This window comes from Falco cherrug, chromosome 7, assembly GCF_023634085.1.
Source record: "Falco cherrug isolate bFalChe1 chromosome 7, bFalChe1.pri, whole genome shotgun sequence".
Lineage (NCBI taxonomy): Eukaryota > Metazoa > Chordata > Aves > Falconiformes > Falconidae > Falco > Falco cherrug.
Genome location: NC_073703.1, coordinates 61260182 through 61277615, shown reverse-complemented (window position 1 = coordinate 61277615; position 17434 = coordinate 61260182). Strand labels below are relative to the sequence as shown.

Genomic DNA, 17434 nt, shown 5'->3' with positions numbered 1-17434 from the left:
GTAGTATCAATCTGTGATTTAGCTTCCTTACAGACAGATTCCATAAGATTTGAAAGCTTATTATGGGCTCCTTGAGCTACCACTAGATAACATGCCAGTCATCAACAGCTGTGTGGCATGGAGATAATTCATAAAAAGATCTTTCATGGGTAGTTTTTTGTTTCTACCCTTAGTTCTAGAAGATTTTTAATAAGCAGGAGCAGTTTTCTACTAACCAGTATCTTTCCATATCTTTCCTGCAGATGAGAGCAGTAGTCTTTCCCACAATTCCCACTCTCAGGCTGTTCCTCAAAAAAATTCTCCAAAGTGTGCCTCTCTGTACCTGGAAACAATAATCAAGCTGCAGTGGTACATACGAATAATCAAATAGAATAAAAAGGGCGAGATGAGATTTGCAGTTCTTGGAAGATCTGAATCGGATGATCAAGGTCGCGTACATGCAGGGAGAAGCAAGTACCAGACTACCTGGCTAAAATGCTATCCATGGAAACATGGGTTTTGTACACTTATAAGTACTTGCCCAGCAGGAGGGTATTATTAGAAAGAGGTGGTACTGGGCACTGCAGAAAAAGCATTGTGTTCCTGAGAACTTTTGAGCATGACTGTATCTTTACTTGTGTGGCTGCATCTCTGGCCATAGAAACGCCTTCTCCTTTCCCCTAAAATTTTCAGGGTTACTGATACAATACAAGAGCAAGAAGCAAAATTAGCTGTGATCGTCGCAATCTAGTGTAGTGCTTCAGAGATGAGTCACCTGCTGGTACAGGGTCCTATCAGTCTTTCATATCTTGTTTGCCATGGCTCGTTTGGCCCTTCAGCAGACAGCTGTCACCTGCATCCAAGGTACCGTCCTTGCGTGGGTCTGTTCCTGCAAGCTAATGAAGGAAGTGTTCAGCAAACTCTGCTTGTGGCTGAGTTTGCGGAGTTTGATCTGCTTTGTATTTCATGAAAGACAGTAACTGCCCCAGGGTTTCTATTGTTACTTCTGTTGGCTTTTTTGCTTTTTAGATGCCTTCCATATGGCTTCAGTTTAGACCTCTGTATGAAGATGAAAGTTGAAGTGGAAAGGTGCAGGTGTCTTGCCCTGCCAAATTCTAGCACTTTCCCCAGTGTTTCTTAATGTCTAGGTACAAACTCCTTCCTTATGTAACTCTTCCCCTCTCTTGCCTCCACCTCTGAGCAAGAAGCTGATCAAAGAGGGTGGAGGTGGCTAGGTTTAGCTCTGTAACAGCTGCTTGATTGAAGACTGATAACCAGGTTATAGAGGAAGAAAATGAAGTACTGGTTTCTCATGCATTCTCACTGCTATAGTAGCCCACTTCATGTTTTGTGTGACTGGAATAAGCAGGGTTTTACCCCTGCTTGGAATTGGTGGCTCCCTTTCCAACAGGCGTGTTTGTGTGTGCTGATGTCTCTGATTTTTTTTTTTTTTGCTGTTTTAACATAATTTTCTTCTCTCTGTTCCCTCCCATCTCCACAGAGTATTAAATTAGACCAACCTTCCTAGGTCATGCTTCAGTGTAGCAGTTGAGCGTTTTAACTTTTTCATTAATTCAAACAAACTAATATTTAATAATGTTCATGAATATTTTATACTTAACCATTATAAGCTACATAGTAGAAAACACTTGGGCACAATTGGGTGCAACAAGAAAGTACTTAAACACCCCGTTGTGCCTGTGTGTCAGACAAGCCTCAACTGAGAATCTCTTGTCTTTGATCGTGAAATGTCAGACTGCTCATGTTCTTTTATTGTAGAGCATGCTGTGTGCCTTTCCCTTTCTGGCTGTACAGACTGTGCGTGTCTACAAACTAAAATCAGGTTGAGCATGATATATGCTCAGACCTACGTCAATCAGGTGAATCCTTGTAGTCCTCATTTCCTAAAGTCTGGTCAAGTGTGGTTTTTTGTTTGTTTTGTTTGTTTGAGCTCAAGTTCAGGACTGAGAACCACGTCTTGGACTGAGATTTGGGAAACTTGGGAGTGTGCAGCAAAATAAATGTATTTGAAAGCTGCAGTGGTTAGACCACCATTAATTCTTAATACCATTGTTTTCTAGACAACCATGACAGTGATATTATAGATCAGTGTTGCCTTGTGTCTGTGTAGTACCTGCCTTTCATCTAACAGACTTTACAAATTTCTGAATTTAACTGCTTGATGTACAAGCTGTACGCAGAGATGATCTACACCAGGGTTCAAAAGTAGGAGCTGTGCAATAATATATAGGACAAATCAGGTACAGAAGGTGGAAAAGCATATTGTGGAGTCTTTAGCTTAATCTGGAAGGGCAGTTGGTGTTGGCAGGGTAGAGTTACAGAGGTCAAAGTTTCCTCTGCTGGTTGCTAAGGTCATACTAGTTCTGAGAGGAAAATACAGGATCAGTATAGGGTTTCAATACCACCTATACGGTCTGCACTAGGAGTACACTGGGGCCCTGGCTTACTGCTAGTAGGCACGGAGAGCATCTCCTGACCTGCTGCCATCACTGCTTCCTGTTAAGCACTGTTCATTTCCACTTAGGAGCATCTGCTAGCTGAGGTATTCTCTGAAGCGTTTTGTTCCAAGTATCAGTCTACTCCAGCACTGCTTATTTTATGAAATACAGCAGAATGATGCCGCACAGCATGGTCCTGGCTATCAGCTAAAAGGATTTGTTTTTCCCCTTGCTAGAGGCACTAGGAGGCAAGGAAAATTCCTCTCTAAGGAACTGTTGTTTTTTATCCACCTCCAAACTTTGCTGGTGTCTTGCAGTTTGACTTGCAGATTTCTCTGGCTGACTTGAGTGTAATACTTAAAAACTGAATGATGAATAACTTATTTTTGCAAGCTTCCGTGCAGCGCTGAATTTACTGATGATTCTTGGTTCCTTACTAAAGCTGGTAATTACTGCTTGTTTAACTGGTAGTTGATTTGCACCCTCTTGGGAAACCTCACGTCTCTGAAAATGACAGTGCAGAAACTGCAGTCTTGATTTGCTTTACATTTTCCAAGTTTTGTAGGGTTTAATTTATGACTGTTGACTAGACCACCAGAGCATTGGTCTTCAAACTATGGGGGTATGTGCGACTGCAAAGGCATGCATCTGTGTATCAGAATTTTTGACTGTTCAGCTGTTTAAGACTACTTTTTTTTTTTTAACTTATAATGGGGGTGGTGGTGTTGCTGAGCTTGCTCTTGAGTGCTTACACTAGGAAATTAAGCCAACTAACAGCCATTGTAATGGGTTGTATTGTGAGGAAGAGAAAAGTTATGTACATTCCTGCTTCCTACTGCCTGCTATAGCTAGTTTAAGTTTGGAGCTGGTTAATGAAGGGAGGTGCTTCCAAAACCAGAGTGTGCTCTTTTGGGAACAATAGTTGAAAGTATAGGAATTTTTTTTTTTGTTCTGACACTCAACTTGCTCACCTGGTAAATGACTTGATTATTATGATCTACCCTCTGGTTTTTGTAGCTAGCCCATGTGCTGAACTGGCAAATACCAATTACCTAAATTAAGTCTGGGTCACGCATCTCATCTCCTGTTTCTTGTTTGCTTTGAATGAATCCAAAAGTAGTGCTAACAGCTGGAATCCCTGCTGAGGCCCGCTTGATCTGCTCTGGAGCTGCTCCAGCCAGTGCTCTGATAAAGCTTGATATCATTTCAACAGGCTCTAGGAGGACCAGAATGATTTCCCTTCATTGTTTAAGGTTTCATTCAAATATTTGTCATGCCAGGAAAAAGGATATTTCACTTCTGCTTTTCTCCCTTCACTGCTGCTACTAGAAAACTTTTTTTCTCTTTTTTTAAAGTTAAGCTAGAGTGTGGCCAGTGCTGTTGGATTCTATGGGGAATTGTTCTACTGCTTCATCCCCTGGGACTCTATGTCGCAGTTGCAAAAGGTGCACGCTGTAAATAAATAATGCATAAATATCTGAGTCAAAGCACATATTCTGCTAAGAGAACATATTATGTGGGGGAGGCTGGGGAAAACTCTGGCCCTCTGCCCAGATTTTGGTAGTAAGTAAAACACCAAAGTCCCTTTAAGGATCTGGCCTGCAGTCTGTTCTTCTTTCAGCAGCTTTTTGGTTGTGGCATTAAAAAAATTGTAGTAATATTGGATTGATTTTTAGGCAGTTCAGTAATCTTGGAGTAATGTCTGCTCTCCAAAGAGACCTCCTTTGAGCCTCCATAATTTTGTCTTGTACATCAACTTAAAAATGAGGTATTATCAGTCAACAAAGTTTTATTCCTGCCATGCATCATCCCTCTGGTATGATTAGCAGAGTTGTGCTGAGGTGAGCCTCACGCTGGCTGGGTAAGGCGTGCGTCCCCTCGGCAGCAGCCACGCCGGCACAGCTCTCCCTGCCCGTCTGTCTGCTGGAGTCACTGCGCCCTCTCCTCTGCGCTCTTGGCTCCCAGGGTGTGTTGGGGTTGCATGGCACCCCCATGTTTTGGTAGTGGGGGGCTATGTGGTGGCTTGTGTGAGGAGCTGCTGGCAGCTTCCCCCATGGCGATGGAGCCGATGCCAGCCGGCTCCAAGACGGACCCGCCGCTGGCCAAGGCCGAGCCCGTTAGCGACGGTGGCAGCGCCTGGGGGTAACGTATTTCAGAAGGGGGGAAAAACCTGCACAATAAATCGCAGCTGGAGAGAGGGGTGAGACTGTGTGAGAGCAGCAGCCCTGCCGGCACCCAGGGCAGGAGGAGGCCAGGGGGCTCCAGGCGCCAGAGCAGAGACCCCCCGGCAGCCCGAGGTGCAGCCCCCGGTGCGGCAGGCTGTGCCCCCAGCCCACGGAGCCCCCGGGGGAGCAGACACCCCCCCGCAGCCCGCGGAGGTTCCTAGAGAAAAATCTGTTGCCTTTGACAGTAGAGGCTTTACTAATCTCGTGTGCTGTCAGCTGTGCTTGGCAGGTTATTGTGGGTGGATCATGCAAGTGGTGCACAATCTCATCCTCGTTCTGTGGGACAGGTGTGTGCAAGACTCTTGTATCTGAAGTTAGGATGTTATGGGCTGGCTGGGTGGATGGAAAACTAGATGGGTAAAAAACTGGTTGGATGGTTGTGCTTGGAGGGTGGTGGTTAATCAGTCATATTATACCTAGAGGCTGGTAACAAATGGAGCACCACAGGGATCTCTCATGGAACCTGGCCTGTTAACCACCTTTATCAGCAACACAAAGCAAATGGCAGAGTGCACTCTCGTCAAGTGTGGAGATGGCACCAAACTGAGGGGGACCAGTTGATGCACTCAAGGGCAGGGCTGCCACTGAAAGGGCTGGAGGAACGGACCAACAGGAACCTTATCAGATTAAACATGGACAATGCAGAGTCCTGCCCCTGGGAAGAAAGAGCCCCCTGCAGCAGTACAGGCTGGGGAGCAGCTCTGTTCCCTGGGGACCCTGGTGGTCTTGGTGGGCAGTGAGCTGAACATGCCTGCAGCGTAACCCTGCACAACAGCATCCAGGGCACTGTTTACAGGAGCACAGCACATAGGTTGAGGGGAGTGATTACTGCCCTCTCCTCAGTCCTGGGGAAGAAACTGTATCTGGATACTGTGTCCAGTTTTCCAGCCGAACTTAGCCCTTCATCTCCCATCACAGTTGTTGCTAATACTGTCAAGCAATGAAAGTATGTGTCAGAGGAGTGGGAACAAGACTTCTATTGCCACAGCTCTGTTGGAGTAAACTCCATGGAAGGTGACTGATATCACTTCCAAGTAGTCCCAATATTAAAGACGTGACTGAGACAAATATCAGGTATCCTGCACCAAGCAGTCTCACTTTCTCTTCCTTGCATCCTGCTTAGGCTGCAAATTGTGTGAACTCAAGTTTAATAAGTTTTTGCTCTAAAAACCCTTTTAAGACCTTGTGACTGTTGTGTGGTTTGGAGTAATTCATGTGAGGCTCGTCTCATCATTCAAGGTGAAAACTAAACAAATTATGAATTATGTGATTGTATCAGCAAGTCTGGAGATGATCAAAGAGAGAAGTATGCTTCTGAAAGCTGTTTGGTTAGTTCTGTGGTTCAGTCCATGAAAGCAAACATGCGCTGCCCTGTGCAAACACAGCACAAAGCTGCAGACTTTTGCAGACTTTGCTCTGTGGACTTCTACCCACATCTCCTGGGGACCCTCATTTTGTGTTGGACCATAGGGTTGTATATGACAGGGACTGAAAGATATGAATAGAGGAGAATGGTGGTGGTAAAGCAATCCCAGGATGTCATGCCTGCTACTTTCATTATGACTGGCAAATTGGTTTAGCAATGACTGCTCATCTTTAGAAACCCAAGCAAAATTTAGGTGAAACTGCCTTTGAAGTCGCATAGCTTGTAGAGAGAAATAAGCTTGTATCATGTATACTAGTGTTTTAGTTTAATTCAGTATTTTTGTCTCCTACTTTATTGTATATATTGTGAAATATAAAAGATATTTATTTCCAGTTTGGAATTTCACACTGGCTGACTCATCCAGTGAAAGAAGCTTGTGCAAAGATACCTTTTGTTGGTGTCTGCTGCAGGTTTTGCATTGATCATCTCAAAAAATACTGAGCCAAACTGGTGGTGGGAGAATGCTTAGCAAAGAAAAACTGCAGATGGGCAACCTGTAGGATTGATTTTTATTATTTTTTTTTTTAAATTAACGATCTTTTTATCTTTCAGGCTATGGTTGCTTGCTATCCCGGAAATGGAACTGGGTATGTTCGTCATGTGGACAATCCAAATGGCGATGGGCGTTGCATCACCTGTATTTATTACCTGAATAAGAACTGGGACTCCAAGGTGAGTAAGCCACAGGTTTGAGGCAGAACATGAAGGAAAAACTACTTCAGAAACAGAGCTCTGGAGCTGTCAGTTGCTTCTGTGACCTCTGTTGAACTTTCAAACAGCTGGTCCATTCTTCATTTCTACATTTATTTTCTTGGTGTTTATGGCAACCCTTTGGAAGTAAGAATCTGAACTGTTCCCTTATAATTCTCTCTCCCATCCCACACACATACTGTTTTGTTGCTATAGAATGAAGCTTCTAAGCACTGGCCTGCTGGCTTTTACACTTTGTTTAGAGGAAAGAACAATGAACCACTAGAAAAGAAAACATAATCCACTAAAGAATAAGTGGATTCTGGAAGCAGAATAAAATGACAGCCCAGACTTGGGGCTCTAGTGTTCTTGATACTGTTCCTTCAGGCTAACATGAAGAAGATCTTCAAATAGTTACCGTTGTGGCTTTCTTATTTCTGAAGTGATGGGACTTAGTAAGAGCATCGAGCACATGGCTTGGTTGGTCCTCTGCATCTTTGACTCCACCAGTGGGTCTCCTGACAGAACGGTGTGCTTGTAATACAGGGAGAAAGAAACTATAAGGCAATAAAGTCAGCCTTGAATTTACCATACCTTTACGTTAGAAACTGAATAAGGGTTTGTGAAATTACAGGATGACTCTTTACACTTTTATTGTCATAATGCAACACAAACCATTCATGGGGATTATCTATTAAAAGTTGCCAAATGTTTGTTTTGTCTCTAACCTGTCGTGGCCACTCTAGTTCGGTGCTCATTAAGCACATGTAAATACTATGAACCCCCAAAAGTGAGTTCAGATTTAGAGGCAATGTCAATGAAAAACACGCTGTTTGTGAAAAACACATTCATTTATCGAGAGTACGACAGTGAAATACCTCAGTGTAATAAAATGGAGGATATGTGGGAGAATATGTGAATACCTAATTTTGTGCATTGCACTCTTACTCTAATAGTGAGGAAGCACCCAAGTGGATGAAGAAAGCTAACTGAAATCCAGGATGCTGGTGGAGAGTATTATATGTGTGTGATGGTAATCTTATGCAAATGCTGGAGGAGATGCAATATAACCATACCGGTCTTTGAAAGCAACCATGTTGCTTTAAACCTGGCCTGACAGTTTCTTACTGAGGTTTGCATGCCATGTGGAGGTGTGAAGTCGGGTCAGTGCTGGGCTGACAGCATCTTCCCTGCGCTCTGTGGTGCAGCATAAAAGCCTCTAAAGAGCTCTCTAACAGCAGCAGGGAGGAGGCAGAGTTCACCTGCATCTTTTGAAGTTCTACTGTGCGTTCAGATCGCCAGACATTTTCCCTGGCACACTCGTGGCATGTAGAAAGAGAGAAATGATGTGGTAGAGAAACCAGGCTATGCTGTAACTAGGGAAAAGACTGGCTGGGAGATGTAACAAACATCTCAGAAATGCATTATAAATCCAACAATAGAACAGACTTCAGTCTTCCCAGGGCATAAAAATTAAATCTTATGTGATCAGATGCAGGCTCTGAGATACCATAAGGAGGATCTAGCAATTGCTGGGATGAGGTGGAGCAGCTGGGAGGAGGCTGGGCAGGTGGAGCAGCCTTACCTGCCTTCTGGTATTCCCTGGTTCTAGAGATGTCACTGGGAGCTCAGGAGTTCCCCAGTGTTTGTTACAGGTCCAGTGTTGTCTTTATCTTGGTTCATTTACTTTAGCCAGATGTTTATCCTCATAGAATCATTAAGGTTGAGAAAGACCTTTGAGATAAAGTCCAACCATTAATCCAGGGCTGCTAAGTCCACCGCTAAACCACATCCCTAAACACCGCATCTGTGTTTTTTAAACCCCTCCAGGGATGTGATTCCCCCACTTCCCTGGGCAGCCTGTTCCAGTGCTTCACCACTCTTTCAGTGAAGAAATTTTTCCTAATATCCAATCTGAACCTCCCCTGCTGCCGCTTGAGGCTATTTCCTCTTGTACTGTCCTTTGTCTGGGAGAAGAGGAAGAGTCCGACCCCCACCTGCCCACAGCCTCCTGTCAGGCAGCTGTAGAGAGCGATAAGGTCCCCCCTGAGCCACCTTCTCTCCAGGCTAAACAACCCCAGTTCCCTCAGCTGTTCCTTGTAAGACTTGGGCAACAAAGCTGGTGAAGGGTCTGAAGCACTTCTCTGGACATGTTCCAGCACCTCTATGTCCTTCTTGAAGTGAGGACCCCAAAACTGAACGCAGCCTCACCAGTGCTGAGTACGGGGGGACAATCACTGCTCTTGTCCTGCTGGCCACACTGTTTCACGTAGCAGCCAAGTTGCTGTTGGCCCTTTTGGCCACTTGGGCACACTGCTGGCTCATTCAGCCAGCTGTTAACAAACACCCCAGGTCCTGTTCCTCCAGGCAGCTTCCCAGCTGCTCTGCCCCCAGCCTGTAGCGCTGTGTGGGGCTGGTGTGACCCATGTGCAGGACCCGGCACTGAGCCTTGTTGAACCTCATACAACTGGCCTTGGCTCATCCAGCCTGTCCAGATCCCTCTGCAGAGCCTGCCTGCCCTCAGGATCAGCACTCCTGCCCAGCTTGGTGTCATCTGCAAACTTGCTGAGGGTGCACTCGACCCCTTAGTCCAGATTGTCGATAAAGATACTAAGCAGATCTGGTGCCAATACTGAGCCCTGGGGAACACCATCTGTGACCAGCCACCAGCTGGGTGTAACTCCATTCTCTACCACTCCTTGGGCTCAGCCGTGCAGCCAGCTTTTTACCCAGTGTAGAGCACACCTGTCCAAGCCGCAAGCAGCCAGTTTCTCCAGGAGGATGCTGTGGGAGATGGTGTCGAAGGCTTTACTAAGTTGCAGGTAGACAACATCCACAGCCTTTTCCTCACCCACTCGGCAGGTCACCTTGTCTTAGAAGATCAGGTTTGTCAAGCAGGACCTGCCTGTTATAAAACCTGAGCTGGCTGGGCCTGAACCTTCAGTTGTCCCGCACATGCACTCAGGATGATCTGCTCTGTAACCTTCCCTGGGACTGAGATCAGGCTGATCAGGCCTGTAGTTCTCCAGATCCTCCTTGCATCCCTTCTTGTATGTGGGTGTTGCACTGGCTAACCTCCAGTCTGCTGGGACCTCCCAGTTTGCCAGGTCTGTTGATAAATGATGGAGAGCGCCTTGACAAATTCCTCTTCCAGCTCTCTCAGTACCCTCAGGTGGATCCCATCTGGCCCTATAGACTTGTGCATGTCCAAGTGGAGCAGCAGGTCACTAATTGTTTCCTCCCAGACTGTGGGGACTCATTCTGCTCCTCCTCATCCCCACCTTCCAGCTCAGGGGGCTGAGCACCCAGAGGGTAACTGGTCTTGCTATTAAAGATTGATGCAAAGAAAGCATTAAGTACCCCAGCCTCTTCCTCATCCTTTGTGGCAAAGTTCCCCCCCCAACACATACATACTAAAGGATGCAGGTTATCCTTGGCCGTCTCGTGTCTAATGTACTTGTAAAAACTTTTTTTTTTTTAATCTTTTATGGCAGTGGCCAGCCTGAGTTCTAGCTGGGCTTTTGCCTCTCTAATCTTCACCCTGCGTAACCTCATGATGTCCTTATAGTCCTCCAGAGTTGCCTTCCCCTTCTTCCAAAGGCAGTAAACTCTTCCTTTTTTTTTTTCCCCTGAATTGCAGCCAAAGCTCTCTGTTCAGCTAGGCCGGTTGTCTTCCCTGCCAGCTCGCCTTTTGGCACGTGGGGACAGCTTGCTTCCACACCTTTAATGCTTCCTCCTTGAGGAACATCCAGCCTGGGCCCCTTGGCCCTTCAGAACTATATCCCAGGGAACTCTGTCAGCCAATGCTAAAACATTATAAACTCTTTGGGAAAAACAAGGTGGCCAAGAGATTTAGTGTGTCATTTTTCTGGTGTTGTCATATAGCTATCTCTGTTATCATTAGATGTTTATTCCCCGTTTGTCGGGTGCTGAGGAGGGAGAAATAAGTAATTGTTCACATTGGTGTGTGGGTGTTCGTAGGTGTAAAATGCAACCTTTCATTTTCTTTCAGCTGCATGGTGGAATACTTCGAATATTCCCAGAAGGAAAGTCCTATGTAGCAGATGTTGAGCCAATTTTTGACCGATTACTTTTTTTTTGGTCAGATCGAAGGAACCCACATGAAGTCCAGCCTTCTTATGCAACCAGGTAAGTAGCATATTTGGTATTGATATTTGGCCGGGAGAAAACAAACCATCCATTTTACCAATATTTGTACCTAAAATTATGGCCATCATTTGTTTGTTTAAGTACACATGTGCATTAAAAATAGATAGTTGGATTTGGAGTATTTTCTGTTTTTGAGTTACTGGGGATTCTCTCTTCAAATGAGGAAGAACAAGCTTGAATGATAAGATTCCTTGTGTGATGGAAAAAAAGCTGTTTTACCATTGACAGGAGATATCTTCCAAGCCAGGCACAGCTATTTAGCTGGGAGATTCTGGGTTATACTTTTGCCCTCATAACACTATAGGGATTCTTGGGGCTACCATCTGTCAACAGGCTATGAAAAGCTGATGTGACGCAGGGCAACCCCTAAGTTGCCTGCAGGCGTCCCAGAACAGAAAAACCAGGCAAAGGTCAGTAAGCTGCTTTTGCCCTCTGTAACCAGGGGCTGTGCATCTTTTATGCCTCCAAGCAGAAATTCTCACCTATATTTCAATCTTACTTAAGAAAACACATTTCAAATGCTGTCTGTATGTGTCTATAAAGACGTGCCGTTTGCATCTTGTTTTTTTATCTTCTAATTGAGTTTTGGTTTTTTGCTTTCTCCATGAGCGTAGAGCTCCAGGACTCTTACTTTAATAGTGAAAGTTGAAACAAATACAAGATTTCTTTCTTTTATAGATATGCCATGACTGTGTGGTATTTTGATGCTGAAGAAAGAGCAGAAGCCAAAAAAAAGTTCAGGAACTTAACTGGTATGTTTCTTTTATATGTGTTCACCAGAAAGAATGTAGTGCATTTTGATACTTTCGAAGTCAGAGACAGACTGGGAATAGCTCTGTAGCTAGATGGGTGGGACATTCATTTTCAGAAAGCTCTTTCATCTCTAATCACTAGTCAGTTATTTTATGTGAAGTAGAGAAATAATGACAGCAGAAGATTCAGGCCTGTCCCTAGTATCCATGATGAGTGTGATGGGGAACACGGGAGAGGTGATTTCTGATTTCTCTCCCAAATGGGCTGCTGAGACCGAGATTTTGTCCCACCCCAGGTGGCTGCTCCAGTCACTGGGAATCTCTAAGCTCTTGTTATTTGGGAAATATATTTTGTCTCCTCCAAACTTTGTTTACAGAAAGTCATGAGACTTACACCATTTCATAATCATGTCCTGGCCGAATAGGTCCTGTCTTCTGTATTAGTGAAAGGCAGCTGGGGCCTGCAGTAGTGCAAAAGGGATTTGTCTTTAATATAAAAGTAATTTCTGAGGGAGCATATTCATGATGACCTTGGAACGTAGAGATTATGAGTTGGAAGGGAACTAAGTTTAGAATATGTAAGTTCGTCTCTTGGCGAGTAGTTGCTAGAGTGATCATGGTGGACTTCAACAGCTGCCTACATTCAACTGGGTCTCACAGAAAGCTTAAAGTCAGCCCAGAGGCATTTCTGCAGAAGCCTGGGAAGAGGTGACCTCAGCTTTCCTAATAGCAGCCACGCTGCCATAGTAATGGCATGAGTAATGGACTGAGTTGTCCACATGTGCTTCAACACCCTGCCTGGGGCTATGCTCCAAGGTTTGCTGTTTGGAGGTGTTTGAGATCTGGTCTTCAGGGACTGCCTCAGGCAGTTCCTCAAAATACAATGTGGAAGGCACTTGTCTCTTAAAATGTGTGCTAGGCAGCTGGGGAGCAGCAAAGTCATAATTAGTCAAATGCTTTTCAGAGCAGAAGGTTGTTATCTCTCTAGCTGGTATGCAGAGCTTCAGCCTTAAAGGGGATCAGGAGCAAGGGGCCAAGAGTGGAGGGGGAAAGCATCACAGATCTAGAGTCTGAAAGTTCATTGGGCTACTTAAATACTTCATGAGTTACCTTCAGTTTCAACAAGGCAAACCCACAAAACTTTGGCACGAATATCTTAATTCATACACGCATCATACATGGATTCATACAGCATCTCAGTCCATGTAGTGAATTCGTATCACAAGTCTGAAATAGAAAGTGCTGACCACTGAAAACAAACCAACTTTATTCTGTTTCTGAATTTTCCAATGAATGTTGTCAGAACCCTCTGGCTAACTGCCTCTCCTTCTTTCATCTTTTTGATGTAGATGCAAGGAAGAAAGAAGCGCCTCTTAATGAAGACTAATCAACAGTTCCTGAGCTCTTCGTGAGGAATTAAGATCCCAAAGATGACTTCCGTTTCCAGCAAACATGGGCAAATTCTTGTTATACACAAGAATGTGCTGGTTGTGTCTAGCATGTGCATTTTATATTGATGGTACTTAAGGCAGCCTCCTGTCATGCGTGCATCTGGCAGAAGAAAAACTTGGTTTTGATTTGCCTTTTGCTGGAAAAAGTTACCAGGGTTTAAAAAAAAAAAAAAAAGGGGGGGGGGGTATCATTAAGCCTAGTGGTAGTGGCTCAGCCAACTGGCTTTTGATCTCTCTCGTAACCAAGATAACGATCATTGGAACTAGTGGTAAAAACCTGAGTCTTATTTGCACTTTATGGGGGAAAAATAATCTAGCTCAATGGGAGGGAGTTTTACAAGTTTAGAATTTGTGGCAGACTGCTAATGGGCAAGGAGAGGTATTGGCAATGTGAAATTAAACTGGATTGTTGTAGAGTGTTTTCTTATGGTCTGTCCCACATGGGCCTGTCAATGTACTGTTCATCACTCTGCTGCACAGAACATTGGCTCAGCTCTTCAATACCACGACTTTCCAAACAGATTTTTGTCTACACAGTCATTGCATTTCCTGGAGACTGTCTGCTTTTCAAGAGTCAAGTCCTAGCTGTGCAGTTGCACTGCCCTTTCTGTCCCAGGACCGAGGGAGAAGTAGTTGTGTATTTGTCCACAGCTTTGTTAAACCATTTCCTTTCTGTTCTGAGCAGGATGGGCTGTACTTTTTCTATTTTCATGGTTTTGTAAAGCAGCTGTTTTCTCCCAAAAGTTTGGTAAACTTGGAAGGCTGGTGGCACACAATGTCTTGGCACTAAAGGCCAACACAACGGTAAGGTTAAGTGTTCCTTTTGTGACTTGTCCATCTGTTTTGTATGACACAGATATGAATCTGAAAGGAAAAGATACGTCTGGCAGTCTGACAAATGTATGATAAATAATGGGTAACTCTGACTTGATTTCTATGCTGGTTATCCTTAGTTAACACACTCATTTAACTTTGCACACATATGTAATTTGAATGAACCAGCAATTCAGTTTCAATTGATCTGTTACGCCAGGTAACTATTTCTGCTGTGCCCAAGCCACAAGATCAGAGTTATTCAAATGGCAAAGCACCTTTTTTTTTTTTTTTCCCCCTCTCCATTTTTTTAAAAACTTATTAGACTCAATGAGTAACTGGTAAGCTATCTCCAATCTGCCTAATCTTCTACAACCAGCACTTAACTATGCAGTTCAGAATAGCTCTTAATGAAGCTGGGAGCTGGCAGTGGGTGTATTTATTACTCACGCTAATTGTTCTCAACCTAATATTCTCACTTGCATTCATTTTTTTTTTTCTGGCTTTGTCAGTGTGTGTCAGACCCTACTAAATGTTCCAAATAGGTGCCCTCTTCAGTGTCCCATGTTGTCTGGTGCCACTTGCCTGCAGCAGTGAAGGTGATCTGAACCACCGGCCCCTGCACCAGCTCACCGTGCTGTGCTGGGCTGTCATGCTAGTGACGGGTCCGCGGGCCAGCTCTGTCCCACTTGAGCTAGGGAACGAAAAGGTAGTGTGCAATGGTAACTACTAAATGTCAGTGAAAGAAGGGCAACAACTGTATAGGACAGAAAAGAACCAACTTTCATGACATAAAAATGGTAATAGAAATGGAGTATTTTTAAGCAGTTCTGTCTCTTTATTTAAAAAAAAAAAAAAAAAAAGAAAAGAAAAGAGAAAGCTGGGCATCCTTCAGCCTGCCCTTGAGTTCTGAATGTAAATACAATAGTGCTAACAAATCCCTCATTCTCTCTGGCTTCTCCCGGAGATCCAGCTATGGTCTTATGGGCTAGACTTTGTTTAGCCTGACCACCATGCACCTTAAGAGAGGATTATGAGGGACCACGTGTGAGAACTATTCTTACAACTCAAGACTAAAAGACCCCCAAATAATCTGATAAATGTCCTTTAATATTAGAAAAAAAACATTATTCCACTACGGTTGCTTCTGAGCAGCACAACATAGACTTGAAGAAAACTTCAGGGTAACTTGAAATTCTCATTCTGTAGCGTTCCTATGGGAGGAAAATGAGTTAGGGCTCTTCCCAGAGAGTGAGAGGTAACCCTCTGAAAAATGGGAGGTGTAGAAGAAGGGGGCCCACATTATGATTATTTAAAAAGGAAGGGGGGAACCCAACCTGTTGTACTACTATGCAAAATTGATAACGGCATGTTAATTTGAAATTCTAACATGATTTTAAAAGGGGGTAAAACAGCTAAAACAGAGCAGAACAAGTTTTGCCTTTAGAAACTGTAATCTTAAAACAAATGCACTAGAAAGAGATGTTAGCATACATCTCATTGGAGGCCAGAACAGTAGAAAAACTATAGGGTCGGAGGAGAAAGGCTTTGTATAAAGGTTGGAAAAGAAAGGTACTTTGGTTACCGCTATTGCTACCACCTGGCTTCAGCAGAGGTCAGCAATATGTGTGTGATGGATGGAGCAGTATAGATGCATTTATTGTAAATAAAGTACATATTTTCATTTTTAGCCAATATCTTCCTGATCGAGATAGAGCAATTATTCTGTGGCAGAACGCATTGTCTTTTTCTTTATTAACACATATAATTAAGTACAAAAGAGGTTGAGGGCACAGGATTTTGAAACCAGTTCCAGGCCTTTAGCTTGTTTCCAAATCGGTGAGGTGATCTCCTGGAAGATGCTGTGGTTTAATTAGGGGGGAGGGCATTTCAAGGAGACTTTTCCCTTTCCTTGTTTTGTCTTCATGGCAAACACTTGGAAACATCTATGGCTCAACAGTGCTTGTCACCCGGTTGTGAAAAAGAGTGTTGTTATCTCTAAGACACTTTTAATTTTTAGTCCTCCAAAAGCTTTGCTATTTTTTGGTTTTTGTTTTTTTAACCTTTAGGTAATGTGCCTTCACCGTTCATATCTGTGAAGATGTTACATGCCACATGTGCATGTGATGCAAGTTTTTCATGGCTCTTTAAGAAATATGGTTGCCTTTCCAAATGCAATTGCATTGGCAAAATATGCAGAGCCACTAAGCCACAACTTCCAGCAGGTGGTTTTTGTTGTGCAGGGAGGAAAAAGGCCAGGAGACAGTACTGAAAATCAAGAGACTATTTTTATTCTTAAACCTGTAGCCACTGGCCTTTTGAGCAAAGTAGCCTCTAATAAATCTTATTTTCTCTAGATTACTTCTGATTCTATGAGGAATGGCCTCGGCAAAGTAGTGTCTAAAAAGATCTGTTCTTTTTTCCTTCTCTCTTTAAACGGTTTTAGTCCTTTCCTATTGTATTTTTAAAAATGTTGGAATATATTATATGTATTTTGTTGTTGTTGTTGCAAAATAGCTGGCTCTAACACCACTTGCATCTAGAAGAAAATGTATCTATTTGCAGGCAAATAACTAGTTCTACTTTGACTGTGATGTACTCCCAGCAGATATCTGAGAGTGAGTTATGACTACATCTTCTCTTGTCAGGTTGTATGCTGGTCAACAATGCTGGCACTTTGCATCAGATTGATATAGAAACCCCTTGTAGTATTTTACCATACATCACATTTTGTGTTACTATTAAAAAAAAAAAAAAGGCAAAACGTGGCAGGAGTCAATAAACACTGGGTCATGTTAAACGTTGTCCTGTGCAAATCTCTTCGTCTTGTGTCTCACCATAGCTAGGGTTGCAGCAGGTGGATGAAGGGTGGTGGTGATGCACGGAGGTGACACCAAAGTCCCCAGCCACCGCTGTGCTCCGCTGCCAGGGGGAGCTCTGTTTGTTGCCATCAGCTTGGCATGTTTCCTTGGTCGCTTCCTGCTATTTTGAAGTTATTTACCTTGCTAGTGACCCTCTTCTTGAAATGCCCATTTGTTTTCACACTCCTGTTGAATCAGATAACATTATCGTGATTTAATTGTTGTCTGGTAAGTTTTATTTTTAACAACATTCACATCCTCCTCCTGCTACTTTTCCAGCCCAAATCCCACAGTTTTCTCCTGCAGTCGTGGGCCAGGCTTCTCCCTACTCCCACTAACATTGCAGTTGAATGAAAGCCAGGACATTTTTTTTACTGGTCTGTTAAAATGCTGTGAACTTTTTTGATTCTTTTGCAATATTGTGAATAGTGGGAGTTTCCCCCTCTATGTAAAAGATGCTTTCTGTTGTGGAAGGCTTGGATTTAATTTTGCTGTTGTTGTTAAAGAGAGGAGAGAATTGTAGGTAATTTGCCACTTTTTTAAGCATTTCTTTTACACCAAGGAGTGCCTAGAGCACGTGGAGAAGACCTAAGGAAAGCAGAGGGGTT

General features: G+C 43.7%; 1 protein-coding gene across 1 annotated transcript in view; it reads left to right on the top strand.

The window, feature by feature from the left end:
• The window catches only part of EGLN3 (egl-9 family hypoxia inducible factor 3), a 31534-nt gene extending 14769 nt beyond the window's left edge, over positions 1–16765 (top strand). The window contains exons 2-5 of the mRNA XM_055715488.1: positions 6642–6761; positions 10792–10928; positions 11628–11701; positions 13051–16765. Of these exons, the coding sequence (XP_055571463.1) occupies positions 6642–6761; positions 10792–10928; positions 11628–11701; positions 13051–13088 (369 nt within the window). The 3' untranslated portion in view covers positions 13089–16765. The remainder of the gene's footprint in view (positions 1–6641; positions 6762–10791; positions 10929–11627; positions 11702–13050) is intronic.
• Positions 16766–17434: the final 669 nt, after the last annotated feature.